Source organism: Chinchilla lanigera, unplaced genomic scaffold, assembly GCF_000276665.1.
Source record: "Chinchilla lanigera isolate Chin_1 unplaced genomic scaffold, ChiLan1.0 scaffold00032, whole genome shotgun sequence".
In the NCBI taxonomy this organism is placed as follows: domain Eukaryota; kingdom Metazoa; phylum Chordata; class Mammalia; order Rodentia; family Chinchillidae; genus Chinchilla; species Chinchilla lanigera.
Genome location: NW_004955433.1, coordinates 2,546,717 through 2,571,642, shown reverse-complemented (window position 1 = coordinate 2,571,642; position 24,926 = coordinate 2,546,717). Strand labels below are relative to the sequence as shown.

General features: G+C 43.3%; 1 protein-coding gene across 2 annotated transcripts in view; it reads right to left on the bottom strand.

The window, feature by feature from the left end:
- The window catches only part of Fras1 (Fraser extracellular matrix complex subunit 1), a 410,067-nt gene extending 385,652 nt beyond the window's left edge, over window positions 1-24,415 (bottom strand). For both annotated transcript variants that reach the window (XM_013516132.1, XM_005388203.2), the window contains exons 1-2: window positions 24,245-24,415; window positions 15,754-15,785 (exon numbers count right to left, since the gene is read on the bottom strand). In XM_013516132.1, coding sequence (XP_013371586.1) covers window positions 15,754-15,785; window positions 24,245-24,320 — 108 coding nt within the window. In that variant the 5' untranslated portion in view covers window positions 24,321-24,415. The remainder of the gene's footprint in view (window positions 1-15,753; window positions 15,786-24,244) is intronic.
- Window positions 24,416-24,926: the final 511 nt, after the last annotated feature.

Genomic DNA, 24,926 nt, shown 5'->3' with positions numbered 1-24,926 from the left:
CTTTAAGAGGATGGATCTTAGCAAGGCACATCTCACCTCTATCTATCTGCTCAGATCCAAACCAGCAAGTGCCTTGGGACAGATTGAAAAGATACTGTAACTAGGGAGAATAAAAAGAAAATAGTCTTGCCACATAAATGGAAGATTAGAAGTAAAAATAAATATTGCATAACTAGAAAGGAATTTTAGGTGGTAAAATGCTTCTGAGCCCAAAGTTAACGCATGTAAATATGCACCTGCAGCACACTGCCACGGATCTGCTTGCACGGCAGATATGTACATTTAAAGTCTGTGTTCACACACAAGCAGAGTGAGCATGGGCAGTCTGACTTCATATAATGTGTCCCAAAGCAGATGCACACCAGCTGTCCACAAACTCTGCACCACAGAACATTATCTTATTAAGATAGAAAACCTATTCCACTTGGGAAATTTTTGATTTTTTATTCACTGCCTGTCTATGCTAAAATGGTCCCAAATACATATAATTACAAAGACACAAGATTCAAATCCTTTGGCCCAAGTGCTCCTCTGCACAGGCGGTTCTTTCTGCTAAATGGCAGAGCACACCAGCCGCTCCCTCCCACCACCGCTCAATACCACAATTATGCCTCTTCTCCAGCCCTCCGCGAGCCGCTCTCTGCAAACCCAGGGGAATAAATCAATCAGGCCCTCTGAGGCAAAGACTCTGTGGTATCTATTTTGGCTCTTCCCAGTCCTTTTGTTGTTAGTTCCTGTTTCTTAGCTGTGTTCCAACGAGGTGAGTCTGCCAGAGAGCTGGGTTACCAAGAGGTGAGGTGTCATTCCATTTGTGTGGTGTAAGTTGTACATAATATCGCACCCACTGCGGCTGGGGCCCACTCAGAGAGCCAAATGACAGCAGTGTTCACGGCAGAACAAATGACAGAATAGTTTGCACTCTTGTACACACACAGGGCACTGTAATGCAGTGAGGAGATGACTGTACATATTGAAAATGAAGGCTATGGCTCCTTGTTGGCTTCTATATTTTATCACCTCACAGTGAAACTCTGACATTGTAAAGAAAGATGCAGAAAAGAAAACTGAGGCATATACAAAAATGAAAAGCACTGAGTTTAGATAGCATAGCAAAAAGTAAAGCCAGGCACAGTGGCACAAGCATGTGGTCCCAGCTACTTGGGAAGCTGAGAAAGGAGGACTTCCTGAACCCATGAGTTCAAGACCAGCCTAAGTAACATGGCAAAAGCACAATTACAAAAAGCAGAGTTGTGGGGCTGGGGATTTAGCTCAGCGGCACAGCACCTGCCTGGCAAGCGCAAGGTTGTGAGTTCGGTTCCCGGTACTGGGGAAAAAAAAAAAAAAAAAAAAACAAAAAAAAAAAAAAAAAAACAAAAAGCAGAGTTGTGATCATTTCTCTACACTAGCACTCAAGCTTCCTGTAACATCTAAACACAAAATTCTTAAAATGAGCTAAAACAACACTAGAAAAGGAAATAAGCCACAAAGCCACATTTTCTAAGAACTATTTTAGCTACTAGAAAACCAGCTATGGCAGTGGGCTCTGAAGTTCTTTCCACAAAGATCTCTAACTTCCCATTCTGTTTCTTTGCTCTTTTTCCTAGCATTGCCCTGGAGTTCCCATACAATTCTCTCACACACATGCTCCCAAGTAGCCTGGACTCACACCGACAGAAACTACATAGGCCCTTCTGCCCTGCACATCAACACTGTTCTTTCTCACCCGATACCACTACATATACTCTTTTGCCTGACACATCAAACCCATTTGCTTCTATTTTCTTTGCATTCTGGTAGCCTGGTGGCCTGGTGGACTGTAAAATCCTGGAGCCATAGGAAGGAATGCCTTCAACCACAGAAAACCTAGAATGTGATATTTCAGTACTGGATGACACGCAACACTCTAAACTCTTGCCTAAAGACAAACAGGCTGAGCTTTGATTTCCCTTTTCTAAAAGCATTCTTCAAGGGTCTCAACAAACAGGGGAAGCAAATGAAATATCCCAAAGAAAGCTTTCTTTACAGTGGGAAAGAGAAGCTTAATTCACAGTCACCGAGGGTTACTAATTAAGGATAGAGGAATGACCAAACTTCCTATTTCCAAGGCCACAAAACTCCTATCTTTCTTGTATACTTTTAGGAGCCAATGCAGAAAAAGATGCTGTTACCCTAGAAAGGGTAGAAATGATTCTATCTCTTTCAGATAATAATCTAAAGCTTCTAAACACCTCAAGTGCCCTGGTTCAACTTACTCCACTCCCACTCGTCTCGGTGGAACAATGATTTGACCGGGAAAGCTGTACATCAAGTCATCTGCTCACTGAAGGGACCGCAAAAATGCTGGCCCTGCACACTCAGAGCTCCATCTTTCTAGTCAATACATTTCAGTCTCCATTACAGACAGTTTTCTCTTCCTGCTGGTCATTTATCAAAGGAAAATAAATGAAACAAGGAACTAAGTACCCGAGAAATGTACCAGGCAAGCATTTCAAGAAAACAATAAAACATTCTATTTCAAAACATATTAACATCTAACCTGCCACCATTTACTCCACTGTCCCTTCTTCTAAATGACCAGAAAGGATGTCAATGTGGCCCTAATTTATCAAATATGTCCACACTTGGCTGACTATTATTTTCAAGCAAGTGAAGGTTTACTATAGAGTAAAATATGTCCAGCAAACTTTCCTCCTCAACTACAGAAAAGCAAGCAAACGTGGATGTTAGCCTAGAGGTACAATGGCTGTAGTAGGAATATACTGAACTGTGATCAGGTGGGCACATGGCAAGGTATCTGTACACACTGGTTGGCAGAGCCATTCTGCATTAGAGTCAGAAACCTAAAATGCAATGGCCAGGTTCTGGTCAGGGACCAACAAGAGACTAAAGAGCCAGAAGACCTGGCCTGCTGATTCCTTCTCAGCAGTGTTGATAAGGCCAATCAAGCAGATGGTGGCTCTCACGTAAGACTCAGGAAACAGGCCACATTGCCTCCAAATGTCTGCTTATCCTTGTCAGAACATCTGCTGCTTTCTCTCTGTCTAGCATGCTTTTGTTTTTAGAATGTCCTCCTCTACCCGGGGATGTGACAAATACTAAGGTTTCTTTTTGCCCATGGAGTGTATGATTCTACCTGGGGGTATGATCTTGACTCAGCCAGATCAACCACAACTTTTCCTAGAACTTTCGTTGGTGATGTCACCCCAAAAAGGGCTCCTTTTTTTCTGGGGATTTAGCTACCTGAACTGTTTAAAACAACACTGCCCTCACAAAGAGGCTGTCTGAGCATGATGCTAACCCAGGATAAGTGCACAGCAGTCAAGAAGGACGGCAGGAAAGAGAGCTAGGTGCCGGGGATACAGCTCAGAGGCACAAGTGTCTGCCTGGCAAGCACAAGGTCCTGAGTCCAATTCCCAGTACCAAAGAAAGAAAGAAAAAGAAAGAGAGGAGAGAGAGCTGATGACATCATGAGAGCACACAAATGTGTGCTAGGTCTGAAGCTAACTTCGTGGCCTTGGACTTCAGGCTAAGGAAGCAATCAAGTACAGGCTTTGCCTCAGCTGGTTTGAGTTGAGTTTCCATTACTCACACTAAGTCTTAAACATTTAATTTTCATACATTTTCTCTTACTTTGCTCTGTCTTTGAAAAAGAAGCCTGTCTGTATAGTCCCTGCCACTAGCGATTTGACTCCACCCCATCCATCTTTCCCCTCTTCACCTTCTCCATCCATTGCCTCTTCACCCTTTTAACATCTGTCCCCTCTCATCTCTGCTTTGGGAGCCTCCATTTGCGTGCTCTCTCTCCTGTTGACCAAAAATGGCTTCCCCTGTAGTAGACTCCAATCACAGAGAGGTACATTTTGAAAAACAGTTTTAAACACAAAGTTTGAATTCAGCACTGTTTCACTTAACATTAGCTCATAATATGTCTACATGGCTAAATTTTTCTCATAGCCATTATTTTAATGACCATATAATGTTCTGGGTCAAGTTATTTTACACTGATCAACTTAATCACTCTTCTAATATGGACATTTAGCTAACTAATTAATTTATAATGTAAATAATACCAGGCAGACCACTTCTGTACATATAACCTTTTGTTCTTCTAAATTAATTCCTTTGGGGAAATTGCCAGAGGTTGAATAAATACTGAGTTTAACCATCAAATTCTTTTCTCCTAATAGGTGTACAGTGATATCCCATTATAGGTTTAGGTTTTACTTGGTTACTAATAATGATTCTTCTTAATATATTTGTTTGCTACTTGTATTTTCCCTTACATTAAATCTGTATTCTTAGTTTAGTTTCTAAAGTTTGTTTACAGTACTCTTAAATATTAGCATGAATTCTTTATAAGATAACTTTATGCAAGAATGTTCATCACAGTGTTGCTTTCAACCCCCAAAATCCTACTACATTAGCATGAATACCAATCAGTAGGGATAATTAAGAAACTTACAGTGCATCCATGATGGATAATGTAGGTCTATAAGATTGGTATGGAAAGATATCCATTACACAGCATTAAGTTTAAAAAGCAGATAGCCAAACAGCATGCATATTGTCTGCCTATTGTTGAATACACACAGCACATGCACATACACATTCATAAAAAGGGTTCGGCAATAAAGTAATCTAGCATTAATTACTTGTGTTTGTGGAGTTCCTAGAATTAATGGGGTACTTTTTCTCTTCTTTATATTTTGTTTGTCTGGTTTCTTTTCTTCTAAAACAAGCCTGTATTACATGTTATATGACAAATGAAGCAATATGATCATTTTTTTACCTAGAAAAACAAAAATAATAGCTTCCAACCCTCAAAAATTGAGATAATATTCTGCATAGGGTGGTTTGGTTTTTAAAGAGTGCTATTGTTTACTTTTTTAAATTGTTTGCTCTTTAAGGATAATGTATCAATAACACTAAAAACTGAATTCCTAGTGTTTTTTTTTGTTTTTTTTGTTTTGTTTTTGTTTTTCTCCGGTACCGGGAACTGAACTCACGACCTTGCGCTTGCCAGGCAGGCGCTTTGCCGCTGAGCTAAATCCCCAGCCCCTCTGAATTCCTAGTTTTAAAGACACAATCTCCCTTACAAAGTGTCCTTGACCTTAATAAATTCGCTGAAAACATTTGGCAGGAATATACATATTTTAGTGCTCATAGTATTTCTCTTGCTACACTTTACATTTATCTCTTGACTGGAATTAATGATAGTATTTCTTTCTAATCATAAATGAAACAGAAAAAGAAATATAGAAGCATACTTTTTTCCTCCAACAGCTTGATTGATTCTTCTGAAGTGGCCAGCAAACAGCAGTGTAATGTGAATCTCCCTCCTCTCCACATGCACTTGAGTTGTTGGTTGGTTCCTATTAAATCTTGCTCCTTGCTCCTCCTAAGTCCCCAGGTTATTAACAAGCTTTTCCAACAATTCATATTTTTCAAGTGGCCCTACTACCCTAAAACCACACTGGAGCTATCTTTTGAAAAAACACGTTTTAGATGTAGGAATTGATAAATCTGATAAAATTCAAGAAGCACACAATAATACACTTAGTTCTCCTGCCCAGCGTGAGGAAAAAAACCTTCTCTCCAACCTCTGGGGCATAACATCACCATCTTCCATTTTAGAGAGAAATTTGAACACAACAAAATGTATTTTACCTTAACACTACTGGAATATAATTTAATGGCTGCCAGTTGTGAAAAAAATAAGAAATGCTCACTAAAGAGGAAAGGAAAAGATTACGCACCCCTCCCCCGACCCCAGGGAAGGGGCCGAGATGGCCATCCACGATGCCGGATGGCACTGGTGCGCATTAGGGGGATGTCCACCTCACCTGATGCCAGGTGAGCCAGCCTTTGTCGAACTGATCCTGAACTCAGCAGTTCGGACTCGCTGTTGGAATATAATGTACCTGCTAACTAACCTCTTTTCCAAAGTGTGGATCGGTTACATGTTGTTGCCACACCCCTTCCGAAGCTCTGCAGGGCGACCGCATCTGGACAGTGGTGCAAACGAGAAGAGGAAGGAGTGGAGCAGAGGACAGGGCTATGATAGCTCATCCCCAGCAGTACAGGAAGAAGCAGTCTGTAGGCCAGAGTCAGCCGCAAGCACAAATGAATTCCATTTTGAGAGGGCCCACTGCCTACCGAATGCAGTTCTGATGCCTTCTTCCAGGCCCTGTGTGAGCTGGAATTTTTAAAAACCCTTCTCGGTATTTTATTTTATGCATTACTTCTCATACTTCAGACAAACTGATCTCCCTTTGCTGCATAAGCTAGTACTCATACTGATCCTTTATTTTAGGAGTCTGTCCCAAATCTACCCTGGCCTCTATTTCAAGACTAAGATCAAAAGCAGTGTCCTCCTGAACACAGGTATAGCATGTGTTTAGCATTGCGCTAATACTTTCATGCATTGTTTTACTTATCTGACCAACAGCTCTGTAAAAAAGGTGCAACTATTCTTCCTTTCTCAAGACCAGTAAGTAACTTGTCTAAGGTCACAGAGCAGCGGAGACCACAACCTTAGAATCCAGAGCTCACACCCTTAACTGTGCAGCTACACTCTCATTTACTGATACATATCACACAGTGCTTTGGGCTGTGTTCTTTATCTGTTTATCAGGTACTGGTTCAAATTATCTGGGCTACAGAAAACACAATCCAATCTTATGAGCAAATTTACTAGTTCATATTATAATTTCCCAGGAAGCTCGGATCCAGCACTGCTTAAATCAGTAAATGAAAGGGCAAACTACTCAAGGAATCATTCCCTCCCATCTTTCTCTTCCAGCAACCTGGTGCCTTAGCTAGGTAGCCTAATGGTTGCAAAATGGTTGCAGCAGCTCCAAAGATGACATCTTCATGTGCCAATGTTCAAATGTTGAACTTCAAAAGCTCCTGTTAATAGGTAATTCTTCTGTTCCACAATTCAGGTTTCCTTTCTGTGAAGGGTTAGCAACATATAACTCAATTCCTTTCTTATTCCTATAAAGGAAGCATGATTTATCTAACATTATTATTTTAAAGAATAACTAGATATGCTTAGCACAATCAATCTTCCTCTTCTAGGGAGCAAAACTATCAACCAAAACCGTACATTTCCCCTCGGCTTCTTAGAGTAGTAATTCTTGTCTGCACACCCTCTCTGTAGGCAAACTGCCCCAACAGAGCTCTCTGCAAAAGTCTGTTTGCCTGATTCTGAGGTTCAGAGCTAGCAACCCACTTGGCTAAGAGAAGTACTGTCCAACTTAGCTTCATCGATTAAAAAAAAAAGGGTAATATTTTGATGTCTGTATTTATTTTGGTTTAGTTTAGTTCTCAATTTGTTCACAACTGGGGAAGGGAGGTGGTACTTATAGGGCTCCCGTCAAACATCCAATACCCATCTTAGCAGACTTCTCATTGGCCAAAACTAGGTCCCACGCCCACTCACCAGGTTGTAACCAACCCCTGGCAAGGGAACATAAACATCCTGTTAGCCCACAGGACTTACACAAGCTACGAAGGAAGGGGTGAGGACTAGATATGAACACCAGGTCTCTGCCAGAGAAAGGGGGAGGAGGTTGTTGGGCAGCCAGCCAAGGGTCTCCTGCTCCATGCCCCAAGTACACACTGAGTCTTATTGATCTTGGTCCTCTCCACAGACCCAAGCACAGGTCCAGCACATGGAAGCTGTCAATGTTTTAAGGTCCAGCTGGCTCACCACCACTGCTCCACACAGCCAGAGCGAACGTGAGAGGGAGAGGCTTCTTCCACCCATCTCAGTTCCTTCTATTCCCTACACCTCATTCCTTGGACCAAGCTTCTTCTAGGGAAAGTCAGTTCAAGAAGTGCACCCAGGAATAAGTATATAACAATTCTCCCCTGCTTGTTAGTAATGCTCCCCTGCTCGCTATTACTAAACTATTCAAAGAATGTAAAGCACAAAGAACAAGGAGACTCGCACTGCAGTGCGGACGCTCTCTCTTCCCATCCCCTCCCATGCCCACTCAGGTTCCTTTGGAGGAAAGGAATGGCATAAATTTAATAAATATCCAATCTCAGGAGCTGTCAGGAAAGCACTCTCAGGTCATGGCCTAAACTCAAAGGCCTCCTGGGTGCTAACAATAACCTGTTTCTTGCACTGGGAGCTTTTCCTTTTCCTTCCTCCTTTGCTCAGTTATAAATGCTGGGAGCCTACAAATAAATTCATGGCTAAAACAACATAGCCAGGACACCAGAAGCTGTGTACTCATTTTACATAAAACTGCTTGGTGATTTTTTTAAAAGTTATTTTGTGCCAATTTTATATTTAAATGTCCCCTCCTGTTGCAGAAGCAAAATACCACCCATATAAAATTTTAAAGCCAACTTTTCTTTAGACATTTATAATTCAAATTCCAGAAAAACATAAGCTGGCTTAACTCAATTGTCATTTGATATTCATGTATTATCTTTCCCTTAGTAAGCAAAGGACTTGGAAAAGTAAGTAAATTATAATAAGATAATACCATTGGTTGTCAAAAATGAGTGGCAGATCTACTCTAAAGAATATGTAAATATGCATATATAAATGTGCTGTGTATAAAATAAACATGTATATGTACATATTTTGTAATCACATACAGAGAAATAGGAAAAAATGAAGTATTAGGCCATAAGGCAATTTGGAGCAAAAACGGCACAAATGTTAAAAAAAAAATGGTGGGAGGAATATACAGCCTGACCAGAAAATGGAGAAATATGATCATACACAGCATCGTCTAGGCAAATAAATACGACTGCCAAGCTCAGCTGCATCTTCTAAATTCAAAACAAAGCCTAAGAAATGTGTTTGTTAACTTAAAACATCTGCTCTTACCACAAGAATAGGAGTAACAGTGAAAGGCATATGGATTATTCATCATATAGGCATCATATAAAACACAAAACCTCGCATTACTCCTCTCCCTCAACTATTTGAAGAGGATAGAAATTCCCAAAAAGGAAAGCAGCACATCTGACTGATGACTGAGGACAATGACAGAGGACGGCAAAGACTGCAACAAGGAGAAAGGAATCATCCAAGGGCTTCCTGGCCAGATCTCACTACGCGATGCCCAAGGTACAGCGGCCCCCTTGGAAGAAAGGCACGCTCAAGGCAGAGGACTGTTCCCCCACTCTCTGGGGGCTTCCTTAAGCAGAAACACACAGCTCTGACCTTCAGCCTTCACAGTGACAACCCAGATTAGAACTGCTGACAGAAAAGCCATCACTATCTTGTTCTTGATTTTGTCTAGTCTCAACCTGAATACCTCTAATTAAAGGAAGCTCATTAACGCTCTAAATCTATGAGCACCTCTTACAGTAATGTGTTATAAAAAAATTTTTTTAAATTACCACAAAATATGTACATTTTAATAAAGAAGCTATATTTAATACAAGGTGGTTTCCCACTTAAAATACTCAGTACTTTAAAATGAAGGACTAGAGATGTTTAAAAAGACAGTGATATCCTACGATAACCCAATAAAAGGATATTGGGAAATTACCCAATATGCTTAAGGGAAACTGGGGAGCTAGGGGATGGATGATTGTATCACTTTCCCCCTCAGACGATTATCCACAGGAAGCCAAGAATTCACTCAGTGATAGAAAATGTGGGACATCTGAATAGCAGCCACTGAGCAAGATGCGTTAAGCTTTCAGAGGGACTCAACACCTCACAGAGGGAGTTTCTAAACTTTCTTCATTTCTCTTCTCCATGAAATCTCTTGGGCATATTGGTAAATGTGAGTGCAAATGAAAACTGGAGATATCTTTGTTTTTATGGAGCTATCTTTGGTGTTACATTTTCAAGTAAAAGAAAGTAGCACATAGCACACCCACTTTTAAAAAGACCATGGTGATGAAAACTCTGCTTATTTTCCTTACTCTTTTTTCTTTTCTTTTCTTTTCTTTTCTTTTCTTTTTTTTTTTTTTTTGAGGTACAGGGGATTGAACTCATGACCTTGCACTTGCCAGGCAGGAGCTTATGCCACTGAACTATATCCCCAGCCAAAATCCGGCTCTTTTTTTTTTTTTTTTCCCCCGGTACCGGGAATCAAACTCATGACTTCAGGCTTGCCAGGCAAGTGCTTATGCCGCTGAGCTACATCCCCAGCCCTCTCCTTACTCTTTTCAGCCCTAAGAAACAAGATCTACGAATCCAACCAGAGGTTCTCAACTCTTTTCTGCTACAATATAAACAGTGGATAAGACTCCCATGAGTACACCAGATTTTGACCAAACACCAACAATTAAAAATTTGTAAAAATTTGAATGGAGTATGTAAGATTAGACTGAAGGTTGTGGCTCCACTGTAATGCTACCCCTTTCTTTTATTCCAGAAAACATACTGAACACTGTGGACAGAACAGTTGTAAGAGAGATGACCTCAAAAATGTTCAAACTATATGAACAAACGGTAGACGAAGAAACTGTGCTGTAACAAATTTCTTACTACCTTTCCCACAATTGATAAAACCCTACAGTAAGTTTTCACCTGGGATGATGACCATCATGAGACTATTTAAAGTGCAAGTCCCAGAGAACATTAAGAATTTTAAATCTCTAAAGTTATACTGTGCCCTATACTAGCCACGAGGCACAGGTGGCCAATCAAATTTCAATGTTCACTGAAGTTAAACAGTGTAAAATTCAGTTTCTCAGTGTCCCCAGCCATGGTTTAGGTGTGCTGTGTTCCGCCCTGTGGCTGCTGTACAGGACAGTTATCAAGTGTCTCCACCATCACAGCACGGCCTAAGGCGTTTTAGACAAGATCCAATCTAACTTTTAAACTCACAGATTTGAAGACAGAGGCTGGTTTAATTCAGGTGAATTACTCCCTAAGTAGTAATTACAGAGCTAGAACCTGAACCAAAGTCTCTGGGCCTCTGTCACTCAGTCACTTCCGCTGACACCTTGCTGTCCTCTAAACGGTGGGGCCGCTTATCCCTGGCCAGATCCAGCTCTGGGGTCTGCTGCAAGCATGTTCTCAGTCTTCACAGTGACTCTCGGAGGGGCATCATCCCCCTACGCAGATGAGAAACAGGGCCTCCTCTGCAGAAAGTGTCACACGTGAGACCGCACAGCAGGTGTGCTATGGTGCCAGGATTCAAACTCCAGACCTGGGTCTTTCTGCTGTGGTGTATTATATACAGCAAACACACCACACTTTTATTATCCTCGAAATTTTCCTTCAATTTTGCAAAAAGTTGATATTTTCCTGCTTCATCTTGTCAGCACAGGTCAGCAAGTGACCCAGGTGGAAACATCTCAGCTTCACTCATTCGGTCTAGGGAAAGGGTGGTTTGTCCACCGCTGTCGGTCATCACTGCATCTTCACCACACCAGCACTTAAGCTAGTGCAGTTTACTGAGCGCAGGCTAAGTGCTTCACGTGGACTTCCTTTCAGCTTTGCAGCAGTTCTGTGCAGGAAATCGTTCTTCTCCATTCTACAGATAACAACACTGAGGTAAAGGGTCAGACCACCCATTCCCAGAAGGAGGTTAAGAAAGAAGTGTTTGCTTGTATGATGGGAAGCAGAAGGACAGATCATTTCCTTTCACTTGACATGGACGGGAAGGAACACGAGATCTGTGTAAACTATGAAACCAAAATTGTGTTTTCCTCCTCACACTGGATATCCCTGCCACAGTTATGCCTATGAGCTGCTTCTCTTGGACGGAGTCTTCTAAGACAGTCACACCGTCTGCCTCGACGGCTGCCTTGGAGAAAGTCTTGGGTGTCTGAAAGTGCACGCATATTGTAGAATAAGAAACATACCCCAAAATAGATTATTTAGTGGTTCTCATGGTATTTTTGGTCCCTTCTGGCAATTTCTGACCTGACCAATAGAAAGAAGAGAATGAGAAGACAGCATTAAGGAAAGGAGATAGGAGACAGCTGACGCCAGCACATAACTAAGAGATGTGGCTTATGACTAAATCATCCCAGAACGTCACTCTCTGTAAGTCATAAGGCTGTCCAGGTTGGAGAACACAACACACCGAGGGGGATACACACACTGCACACACATACACAGCACACAATACTACTTTTTGTTAAAATGCAGTGATCTTCTAACTGCTTCTTGAAGCATGTGGTGAATTTAATGCATGTGCACCAGTACAGGAGAGCCTCAGCTAAATGGGAAGGGGTTAGCCAGGGACAGCTGGCTTTTGCAGGAGGTCGGGGACAAGACTGGCAGGGACAACTGCATGGCAAGTGGGGCAGGGAGGAGGGTGGGCATATGGGACTGAAGTGAAATTAGCTAGTGGTGCTCGGAGACAACAAGCAGGCTGGCCTGGCTGTGAGAAACAGAACAGCTTTAGAGTCAGAACCAGGGTTGAGTCCTCCCTTCCAATAGCACTTCCTGATCATGTATCTTTGCACAAGTGATTTACACTTTCCGAGCCTCAGCTTCTGTATTTGCACAGACAATAACTATTTCTTAGGATTAATGAGAGTATTCAAAACTAGTAGGGCTAGATCACTCTTTTCCTCTTGTTCTTACTGACTAATAAAGATGAATATTGTTAGAGCAAAAAAGCAGATGCCAGGCATTGCATGTTGGTGTCTTCCCCATTGTCTTCTTCGTTCTATAAAATCCCACTGGTGGAGGCTTTATTCATCCCCATTTCACATCCCGGCAATACAGGTTCCAGAACTTTCCCTACATCACAGAGCTGGTTTGCAGCAGAGGCAGATTAACTCCAACTAAATTGGATCAGCACAGTTCTGAGTATGGCTGAGGGAATCTACAACTAGAAGGCAAACCCACCCTTGGCTTGTATCCTGAATAAAGGTGAAGTGAGGAAGGAAGGCTGGCAGTTTCTTTGGAGGAGCTCCGGTCTTTGCCTTCACCATGGAAGTCATCTCTTGGTTTCCAATGCAGATCCCTTCAACTCCTGATTTGATTTGAGTAGGACACTACACTGATTTCCAGGCTTTCAACTGGATCCTTTGGATCTCTAGTGTGCAGACAGACCTTTTGCACTCATCCACACCTGACTCTGTGGGCTGCCATTAAAAGCCAATCTTGCAAATTCTTATATATTTGTATATCTTGCGTTAAATCTATTTCTCTAGCAAGCACTGATACACCTAGTTCCAGTGAGGTGGGTACAATGCTTTTCTTCAATATTAGATCAGGTAGAGAGAGAGCAGGGTGGAATTATATAATTAAAACTATGTCCACAGTATATCATCTACCATTTCCTATTTCTTCTTCCATGCATGCCAGGCAAATGTCCTACCACTGAGTTGCATCCCCCAGCCTCATTTCTAATTTTAATGTCCTTAAAGTGGAAAGAGAATTTAAAATGGTTACAAACAAATCCTAATGCTGGGTTTCTCTAGATTTCCAAGTTTTCCCTCAATCTTTTATAGCTACTTCTCCCACACTTAATCTGACAGCAACTTTTTAGTGACTCACCTCTACAGAATCTTTTTAGAGTATTCAACATAGTTTCCCTAGAAACAAGAACATTATTTCTTTTTATATTCCCATTTCAGCAGTTTAATTAAACAATAAGTCAGACCTTGTCATTTCTCTTCTCTGGAGCTTCCAATGGCTCATCCACCTTACTGAAAGGACAATCTCAGGTTTGTCCCCTGCCAACACCTCTGACCTCCTTTCTGCCCCCCTCAACAGGTCACACACTCCTGCTACTGACCTCCAGATACTTCCTCAAATGGCTAATTGAGCTCCTGCTTCAGATTAACACTTGCTGTGCCCATCTTGGAATCCTCTTGCTTCAGATATCCACTGGACAAGTTCTTAGAATTACCTGCTCCAGGTGTTTGCTCAAATGTCACCTCAGAGAAGTCTTCCTGTCACCCTAGTTAAAGAATCTCCCCGGGGCCCCCACTGAGTCTTTTCTACCCTCCCACCACTCACTGAGTATTTTTAATAGCATACCTATCTGACACTCTGTATATTTTACTCACTAAAATTTGAGCTTCAGGAGGACAGGAATTTTTATGTTTGCCAAAACACTCCAGTAGCTAGAATAGCAAGTCATTAGTTGTCACTCAATAAATAAGCATTTACTAATAATCTTTGTTCTTGTGCTAAGTGTATTATCTCTCAAGCTGAGCTGCAAAAGTAGCATATTAAGTAACTCAGACTTGAGGAAGGTTAGGAACAAAGGTAGCAGAGCCTTAGTAGCAGTGAAGTCACTGGGCGGGTCAAAGTGCACAGGAGCAGCAGTGTCCTCACTAGCTGCGAGCAGTACCAAGCCCTGGCATCAGCGAGGGCAGGGAACAGAGTAGAGCAAGGTCCTCTGTGAAATGCAAGCGGGCTACGCTGTCTCTCTACATTCAATCCAACCACTTGTTGTTTTCATATTCAAATGCACGAGAACATATATCAAATAGAGCAGATGATCTAGCTACTTTTCTTCTGATAGAGAAGGAATACAAAGAAGACAGGTTGTCTTGCACTGTCCAACCTGCAATAATTCATGACATTTAGTAAATCAATTGATCAAGCTCCCCCCTCATCTGTAGTTCTCCACTAAAATGGGGGAGGGTATAAAATAATTCATGGCCAGCCTACTCCACTGGTCTATTACAGGTATCAGATGAATCAACAAAATATACTGAAAAACCACGAAGCACTCTATACCATGAGCAATTCCCTTTGTGTTAACGTAGATGACTGACTTGTCTCTTATATTTACCCTCGCTCCCCAAAACTGACGATCTCATGATTGCTAAAATGCATTAAAGAATGAGCAGAAATAAATATCTAGTTTTAAGGGTATGGAATGAGAAAAAGAGGGAAAATGGTTTCTTCCTGGTTCTTTAAGAGAAAAATATCAAGAAGGAACACTAGTCTATAAAGATCACATTTAAGAATACTGCTGCAAACAACTCCTGTTATCCAGACTCTTCGATAGTTCCAATATTCCTCATCTCTTTTAACACCACAGAATAATCCAGGATGACTTATTAATATCACACATGTCAATAGCAGGTTGTGATGTAAATGAGCAAACCCTTTCCACCATCTCAGCTCTGTTTTATTATAGCGTTTATTAAACCAAAATAAAAAAAGTGGTGCAGAATGACTTGTCACACCATTTATTAGAGTTGATGGAGTGTAGACAGTCTTTTCAATAAGGCTTTAACCCACTGTTATGCACCATCGTACATTATTAATGAAAAGAAATGCACGAGACTTGCATCAGCTTTTCCCCCAAGTCATTCTGACATTAAATTCAAAATCAATTTCCCCCTATATGGCAGAGGGTCAGGGATAAAAAAGTTAATTTACCAAAACTTACATTTATAATTCTAAGAAACAATCAGGAATCTTCCCTGTTCTACCAAATTTAATATTTTTATTTATTTATTTATTTATTTTGGTGAGGGGATCAAGACAGAAAGCAACTGCAACAGGAATATAAACAAATTGTGCCCTAGTTTATATGTGACAAGAGGATGGGATCTAATTTTCTCTGAATGAAAGAACACAAAGGACAGTCAGAGAATGCAGATTGTGTGCTGGGTATCTGAACTTCTCTTCCAATACCTGAGTACCCAAATGGAACTAATTTACTCTAGAAAAGGTATTAAGTAATTGAGGTGGATTGTGCCAGGATAAGGGATAATCTTCAAACTGTGAAGAAAAATAAACATATTTTATGATGATAGGATCACCTCCCTTGTTCAATAACTTCAATCAAGCATTTTACATTCCAAAGAAATAAACCAAATATATTAAGAATGACCTACCGCCAACAAGGAGCCCTGATAGACACAAGCACCTGTGGAGAAAAACAAAACAAGAATTAAAAGTGATGCATAATAAACCAACAAGGCGCTGCCCCAGCAGGCTCCCTGCTAAAACTTCCTCCCCACCGGCACCAGCAAAGAGCTTTTTCCAAAATCCGACAAAGCTTGAGCATTCATCCCCAGGGGGAAATAACCCTATACACAGAACAGTATTTCCTAGACACACATGAGGGAAGGCATCATTAAAACTTACTATTTAAATTTTAAAATAAACGCATTGATAATAGCATGCTATAAACACAAAGCTTATTTTCCTTTGCAGTATGTCAGGAAAACCTCCATAATCCAGTCCCAGTTTACTGGTCCAAGCAACTCTCCTACTCTTTGTTTCTACAAATTCTCCAGTCCAACTCAGGAGGCCAACCTAGAATCCCATGATGAAATTCCATGTCTAAACAGTTTTTGTTCATTTCCTATAGAGGATGCATTTGGTCTACTCAAGGAACTTGAACTTGACCTTATCTCCTTCATGAAACGCTTACTGTCCACAGGGCTATGTCTTTCCTCCTTTGATCTCATAACATTTTGTGCCTAAATCATTTATCTGTGAATTCACACTTGCACACTTCCTTGTGGCATCCTTGCTAAGCATGTGGAAATGTTGCACCTACTCCACTACACTGTAGAGATTCTCTCAGGAAAGGGAAAACTTCTCTGTCTTCCTCGTGTCTTTACACAGCAGGCATCCACTTAGGTACCTGGTTAATATCAAATACCTATTTCCTGCCTTTAACACAATATGTTCCACTTTTCGTGTATGTGTGTGTGTGTGTGTGTGTGTGTGCGCGCGCGCACGCGCACGCTTACTGAGGAATGAACCCAGAGCCTCACACTGAACTACATCCCCAGCTCTTTGTTACTTTTTATTTTGAGGCAGGGTCTTGCTAAGTCCCTAAATTGCTCAGACAGGCTCAAAGTTGTGATCCTCCTGCCTCAGCCTCCCAGAGTGCTGGCATTACAGGCACGCATTGCCACATCTGGCTAGATTAAACCATATATTAGAACTGTATAAATGGTAGTTATTTGAGAACTCTTCTATTGAGCTTCTGACCTCCAACACTTTCTTCACTCCATTTTTTTCTGATGGGCCACTTATGAAGTGATACATCTTTATATTTCCAGTCATTAGGCACCAAATGAAAAAAAAAAAAGCAGATGATCTGTTTCTAAATGGAAAAGGCTGAATTTGCCTGGACAATTTACATATTCTGAGTAAGTAACATATACAGTAAATCTTTAAGTCTTGTATTTTAAAACAACATAAAATTGCAATCCTGACTTTAAAAAAATACATGCCCACTCGCACCCAACTGCTGTTTTGATTTCACCTAGACACAGTGTGCAGTGTGTTACCATCACCTCTCCACATGAGAGCTACAAACCAGGCCGAAGCTGCATACACACCAAGACAAGCACACCTTGACAATGCACCACAGCTGGTTTCAGAGGGAAGGACATACTTTATATATTTTTATTTATCTTTTATAAATTTAAAATTTTATTTTATTTGTATTTATTTTTTTAATTTACTACAGCACTTGCCTTTAACAGATCCTTCACAAAGTCTCAAAAATTAACTCTCTGGGAAAAAATGATCTATTTTCCCCACCAATAATGGAATTAAGAATACTCCCCAGAAAACAACTATTTACACCTGTATTGAACCAAAGATCTCTGTGGGCAAATTTACCAAAATGACTTTGATGGCCTTGACATTCAAATAAGAATAACTTGAGATAAAGCCTTGAGGGGAAGTCCTGCTTGATTGACTTATTTTTCCTTGAGAAATTTTGTTCCATACTCTCTAGTGTGTCGTAAGAAAAAAGGATATGTGTAGCTATAAAATAATCATATATACCTCAAGCCAGCATATATATATCAACACAATTCACTTTCTAAATCACTTAAATGGACATTTAATTAGTTCTACTGTTTAAAACTTATAAAGATCACCATCATTTAGGTATACTTTACACAAATCTATTTTTCAGATCACTAATCTTTTAATGGCTAAACCATGAAAAATCTTTGCCGCACGTTAGTTTTTAATTGATATAAAAGTTTATGTATTTACTGTGTACAACATGGTGTTTTCCACATACGCAATCTTTACAATAAGGAAAATCTAACATAGTATTTACCCTTCAGAATGAGAAAGGTAAATGATGAAGAAGCCTCTGAGACGCGCGTCGCTAGGCAATCTCACTGCCGTGCAAGCAGCACAGAGCCACTTCCACCACCTGAGAGGCCTCTGACATTACTGGGCAATAAAATCTCCAGGATCAAGCTTTTCTATTCGGCTGGTTGTTGACCAAAACATCATTATGCAGCACATAACTAATTTTAGTTCTCTTCTCCATAGTGTTACCTTCCAAGTCAGTATCTTTTCAAAGCACCCAAAGAAACCAGGCGCCCGAAGAGGAAATCACATCCAACCCCACTCTGGAAGTTGAGGTGGACATTATAAAGTCTTCCTGCCACAGGAAAGCATAAAGCCTCATGGAGAGTGACGTCGCACCCATACTTGGTTAAGTGAAACATCTGCTACAGACTCAAGCCAAACAGTGTGTAGCTGCTGATAAATTCTATTATTAGGAAAAGGAAATAACTCAATTTGGGTTGCTCTATGGCGTACAATTCCAAAAGAACTAAGCTCTTCTCTCTGAGGGCTTTCCTAAAACAGAACACTTCTACCCCGAAGGCAGCTGCACAAACGAGTCTCCATTAACATGGTTTCCAAAACCTCATTTCTGTTCTCTTGAGAAAATAAAGCATTCCAGTGTGATGCCCAGTGCTATCAAACATTTATCACCACCAAAGCCAGATGCGGCCGTCCAGAGCAAGCGTATTTCTCCCACACCATGGCAGGTTGCACACCCACCAGCAGATGAGGTCGGGAGTTTGCTGGCATAGGGTGCTGGGTGCCGCTCCTGGTTCAGATGAGGGCAGAGGCCTTTTCACTAATCCATCAGTTCACATCATTTGGCAAACAAAGCTACTCCTTCCACTCATCTTTTTTTTCTTACAGCGTACCAGAACAACTGCAGGTCTACAGAAGGGTTACATTCATGGCTTTGGCTGAACTTTAAAGGAAACTCCATCTCAGTGTAAGGTTTTTCTTTCTCTAGGGGTGCTGCAGGTTGAACTCAGAGCCTTGTAGAAGCTGGGCTAAGGCTCCACAGCTGAGACACACTCAGCAGTAGCAGCGTAGCTGAGCTCGAGAAGGGGGAAAGTAAGGAAAAGCAAGAGGCAACAAGAGTTTTCAAACCAAGAATATTGCCGGTTTAGGGGCACGGGACCAGCGAAGTGTCAGCCGACTTAGGTCCCGCACCCCATGGGCTGTGAGAAAGCAGATGCAGCTCTACCGGGTGAAACAGTTCCATGGTGCGAGAAGGTGGCGGCAGTGCCCACAGCCGGCTGCTCTTCCTTCTGCATGCTGAATTCATTCCTGACAGGTCACCCAGCAAAGGCTTCAGTGTAAATTTAAACAGTTAGATGTCTCTTTTAAAGCCTTTTTGTGGATTATAATGAACTCCTTCATGAGACACCTGTAAAAATGTTAGTGTTTCCCAGGAAATTTTGAGGTATAATTTGTACCAGTACTTCTGTCCTGAAACTAGTCACTATAGAAACTGTAACTAGTGAACTGACTTGAGGCAGAGAAGTTAAATCCAAGAGCCACACAATGTCAGGCCCAGGAGTTGAAAGAAACAGTGGCAAACAGAACCGTTAGCATATGAAGAGATTTGGAGAGCAGGGTATCCCGGAAACATGACACATTAGGAAGAAGCAGCCACAAGTTGGCATTTAATGTTCAAGCTTTACGTTGTGTTATAATTCAGCATATGGCTGTGTACACTGTGGAATAGTTAAAAGAGAACCATTTCTGGGCCAACCGGACATCTCTGTTAACATTACTGTCAACCAGGACTCAGATCAATTAATAGAGTAGTAAAAAGGAAAATGAGCTGTTTTTAAACTGTTGTACTTGGCATGAGGCTCCAACTTTGCCATGTGGTGGAACCCTCCCCTCTTCCGGGTCATGTGGTATTTTATGACTACTGGTTTCTGAGTAAAACTGAGTGGTAGGGCCACCCCAGTCCATGAGAGTTTCTATGGATGAGTGTGTCCACCCTTTGAGTTCTGAGTGTCACCCTGTGTGGACGGCAATGCTCAGAACTCAAACCCCAGAGGGGAAGGGGAATACAATATCTTAGAAACAAGAGCTTTTGACAAAACATTAACTCTTTATTTCTATTAGCAAGTAATTCAAGAAGCCAAGAACTACAGAGCTGCAATCAGTATCAATCAGCTGGAATCAGAGCATTTCAATCTTGGGAAACGCAACAAGGACTGCACACTCTCATCTCTCTACTGCTGGGTTTTTTTAATATATTTGTCCATATGTAAACTGAGCAAGTAGGACAAGTTTTTTGCTTGTGTTTGTCTGTTTGTTTGTTTTTAATGTCTTCTGCATCCCCCCACCAGGCATGGCACCAGACACTTAAGCCTTTGATAAACACTTATAGAATGAAATTGGCCAATGTCTTCTCTGTAATATTCAGTTTTAAGCATTGAGCACCTCACCAGCCAACAGAGGAAACAAAAATGCTGACCTACTTATAAATAAAACACACTGTCTATGAAGTGATCCTTTCTGGTATAAACTGCTAATGGCGTTTATAGGAAAAGCCTGGGAGATTGTGGGATTGGCTGCAATCACAAGAGGAGTGATAGGACACTGACTAGAGCTCAGTTATCTAATGATGTTTCGCTAACCCAAGTCTATCTAATGTAACCTCACAGCATATACATGAAAACTCAAGGTATCTCCATAAATGCCATCAAGTTTCTCTGATTCAGGATGCACCTATGGTAGAAGTTTCCCTGTAACTTCTTGATTTTATTAAGTCCTCAAATCATAGTAGTTTATCAGTTTGGCGATGTAGAGCAATGTAAAGTAACAATGCCAACAATTTGCTTATAAAAATTCATTTTTCTTTTGATAATTACAATATTGAGCCTGAAAGTTGCAACTGATCACAAATAAGGTGATATCCTTTTTTTCTGTGCTTGGTGATAAGTGAAGGTATTTTACAGACATCACTTAGGTGACTTCCTCATTTTAAAAATGACAAAATAACACCCAAAGAAGTTAAGCAGTTCGTTCAAGGTCAGTCAGTCATAGAGCCTGGTCTACTAGTTAAGTTCACTACTACTTATAGGAGCTAGCCCAGTAGTTAAGCTTACTTCAGAGGAAGGTGATCTGATAATACTTGTTTATCCAATCAATATTTTTGAGCACTTGCTATGTGCTACGGGCTGAGCTGGGGATATAAGAATAACGAGGAACCACATGTTATGGTTTGGATCTAAAATGTCTCCCCCAAGTCTCATGTGTTTAGGGGTGGTTGGATCATGGAGGTGCTGCACTCATGGGTAGATTCATCGAGTGATAAGCTCAGTGGTTGAGTGTGCTGCTAGGAGGAGGTGGGGCCTGCTCAGAAAAGGCCCTGAAGGTGTCACCCAGAGGGCCATACATTATCTTCCTCCATCACACCTCCCTTCACAGCCACCATGCTGTGAACATGGCCGCCATGACGTGAGCAGCTCTCTTCCACCAGACCTCCCAGCACACCCTTCTCACCTTTAGCAGCCACCTATGGGTGGAAAACGTGAGCCTCAATAAACTTCCCATCCTTTAATTTGTTGGTGTCGGTATTTTGCTTCAGTGGTGAGGACAGTGACTTAGACACCACCCTAATTCCTTAGTAAGTACACAGCAAAATCAGGAAGGATGCCCCCATTTCAGCTGTAACTGGGGAAGGTGTTAATGGTGGGGGTACTAGGAACATGCAGGACATGTTCTTTGAGCATTGGGAAAAAATTAATTCTTCCATGAGCCGCCAGACAAGAGTGTCAGAATGTATTTCATCAAAAGAAGCACACCTGAATGTTTCTTTTCCAGTTTTAAAAATCATTCCTTAGGTTAATAAAAACTTACGGACCTCTCTAAGATCCTTATACTTTCTATCATTGACCTCAGTGCTCTTAATTCTAAAAGAAGAATGAAACCAAAGGTCTCACCAAATGACAACTGATATTTTTTTCTGTGGGACTCGTATCATTTACTTAAATGGAGATAAAATATATTAAGTGCTTCATATAATGCCAGACAAATAATACAAGGGTGATCAAAAATGTGGTGAATGCTTAAAAAATCTTCCACAAATATATTACAGTAAAGGGTATATTGTAATTAATTAATTCCCATCAAATTATTCCTCCCTGATTCCAACACACTTATCCTATTTTTCTTGACACTTTCCAAACCAGTTCTGAAAGTCCTCTTTTCTGTCTTTCTTAGGTGTATTCAAATATATGGGGAATGTTAACCCCAAATGCTAGACAACAGAAAGGCAGGCTTGTAAAAACTTATGGTGCCTTCGTCCACCTTACTCATGGGATCTGCAGTACGCAACCTCTGGCTTTTCTCAACGTCAAAATGACCTTGAAAGATAAACATTTTGAATACATTCAGAACATGGAGGCGGCCATTTAGATTGTGCAACTAAAGACCTCATGAAAGAAGACTTCCAGGCCTGCTTCAGAAAGGGGCAAGAACAATGCGACTGTTGTGTTCAAGGGGCTGGGAGAGTGAGGGGAAGTCATGGTAATGTGTCTTTTACTGTAAAACTTTTTAAAATTTAAACACATTTTTTGATCAGACCTCGTATGTGCTCAGTAAATGTCTTCATGTGTTAGTAGATAAACATCATACTAACCTAGATGGAAACTGCCAGACATCTAGCAATCCAATTTATAAAACAACAGAATTCTGGGGGGGGGGGCTTTGAAGAATCTTCAAAGGAGTATCACTAACCCCACACAGCCCATCAACAGATTCTAGTAGTTCTTAAACTTTGCCCATTGTATTGACCAATCTTTCAGAAAGCGCACCCTGTAGGCTCTTAATAACGGTTTTTGTCATTTCAAGAGTCTGGGTTCTAACAAACTGAATCACTCCAACAGCCCCCTGGTGAGTGATGCAGGGGTGCAGCAAGTGTTCTGGGGTAAGATTTTAAATTAGAGACTAAGTTTATCTAGGCCCAAAGCTGAGGTTTGGGTGCCCTGAGCTCACTCTCCCGTCCGGTTAATTATAATTAAACCTTGCAAGGTTTTTTAAAGTATTCATACACACTCACACACAACCAAATCTCCACCGGTGATGCGCTGCTGGGACAAGGGCGCAGCTCAGGCGCGCTTTCCCGGGGACCCAAAAAGGCTTCCCGCTTCCCGGCAGGGAGCAGGAAGCCACAACTTCACCAGGGGGAAGGACCGCGCCTGTGCATGCGTTTCCGCAGCGGGGCCCTTTCTCCTCGCGGCCAGGGAAGAAGAGGCGCCGCTCCGGTGACTGGAAGGCGACCCGAGGTTGGGCTCGTCCCCCGCGATCTCCGTCCCTGGCCCGCAGCTGGGTGGATAATGGGTGGGGCGGAGACGAAGCCGGGAGCCGCGCACGGAGGGCGAAGTCGGCTCTCTCCCGCAGCTCGACTCCCCTCCAGAAGCTCTAACTGGGGCGCTTTCCCCGCTCCCCCGAGCAGGTGGGGGCTCCCGGCGCCCCACGGCCGCAGGCATCTCGTGACCCCAGGCTCTCGGTTCCGGGTGGACATGTGCACCTGCCTGCACCTAACTTGTGTTTGGTATCGCGGCGACGCCTCTCGCAGACCCCCTTCTCTCTCCGGCTCAGCTCCCGGCTTTCACAAGGACGCTGGAGTCCGGCAGGAAACCGGGAGGCAGAAGTCAGTCGATGAACCCCCAACTCTCCCGAGCCACTTTTCCCGGCCAGCAGGCGAGCTCGCGTTTCTCGGCTGGGGAGACTTATTTGAGTGCAATGCCTACATCCAGAAGCCGCTGAGCAGCGAGGTGTAAAACCCTAACTGGAGTTCGGGCCGACTGGTGGGGCGGGGGGCGGGAGAGCGCGGAGATCTGAGGTGCAGAATTTCACGGTTCACGGGAGCAGAAGTATTTTCACCCAGGTAGGAGCAAGGGCTCGTTCCTCATCTTCCCTCCCAGCAGTGGCGTTTCCGCCGGCGACGGGGGAATGTGGAGAGAAAGGGAACCCAGCCGCCGGGTGCCACCTCCCTTGGCCGCCCACCCGCCCGAACTCCGGGCAAAGGGAAGCCGCGGCCGCGCTCTCTGCGAGCGTCAGTGAGGAGCACGATCTCCCGAGAAGCCGCTCCCCACGGGAAAGCTCTTCTCCCGCCCCGAACAAAAGCAAAAACTTCCCCGCGAAGCCCGCACCGTAAAACCCGCTACGCAGGTTAAACTGCAGGAGCACACGCGCGCACACACACAGGGACACGCACACACAGGCACACACACATACACACGCACACGCGCGCGCACACACACACACAGCGCCGCGCTTTACCTTCGGAAGGAAGAGGCAGCACCGCCAACTCCGCCAGCGCGAGGGCCACCCCGAGCCACATCCTGAGGACCTCCATCGCCGCCTCGGCACTCGCGCGGCGGGAGCCCGGCCTTCCGCATCCACGGGTCCGACCTCCGCCAAAGCGCGGGCTCCGGCCGCGAGCCGGCGCGGCGCGGGGACCTGGGCGGAGGCGAGGCGAGGTGCTGCGCGGCCGGGGGATCCGGGGTCTTCTCGACCGGCGGCGCTCAGCAGCTTCTGCAGACACCAGCTCTGCGTCCGCTGGACCGTGCGGGCCGGGCCGGGGGCGAGGCGCCGGCGAGGCGACCTCCGTGCCCAAGTCTCCCGGAAAGTTGCGGGTGGCCGCGTGCACTGCGCGCTCTCAGGTCCCCCGCGCCGGTCCTCGGAGCGGCGCTCTGAAGTTGGCGGCACCCGCCCGGTCCGCACAGCGCCGGCGGAGACGGTCGCGGCGAAGAGCCGCCCGCACCCGCTCCTCGGCCGGCCACCTCGCGCTCCGCAGCCGCGGGCTGGAAACTTTGCGCCGCGCCGCGGTGGCTCCGCGCCTCGCCCGCGCTCTCTGCAGCAGACTGGGGCGGGAAGAGGAGGCTGCGGGGGCGCGGGCCGCCCCACCCCAAGCCCGCCGCACCCCGCGCACCCCGGAGCTGCTCCGCAGGGCGGAGGTGGG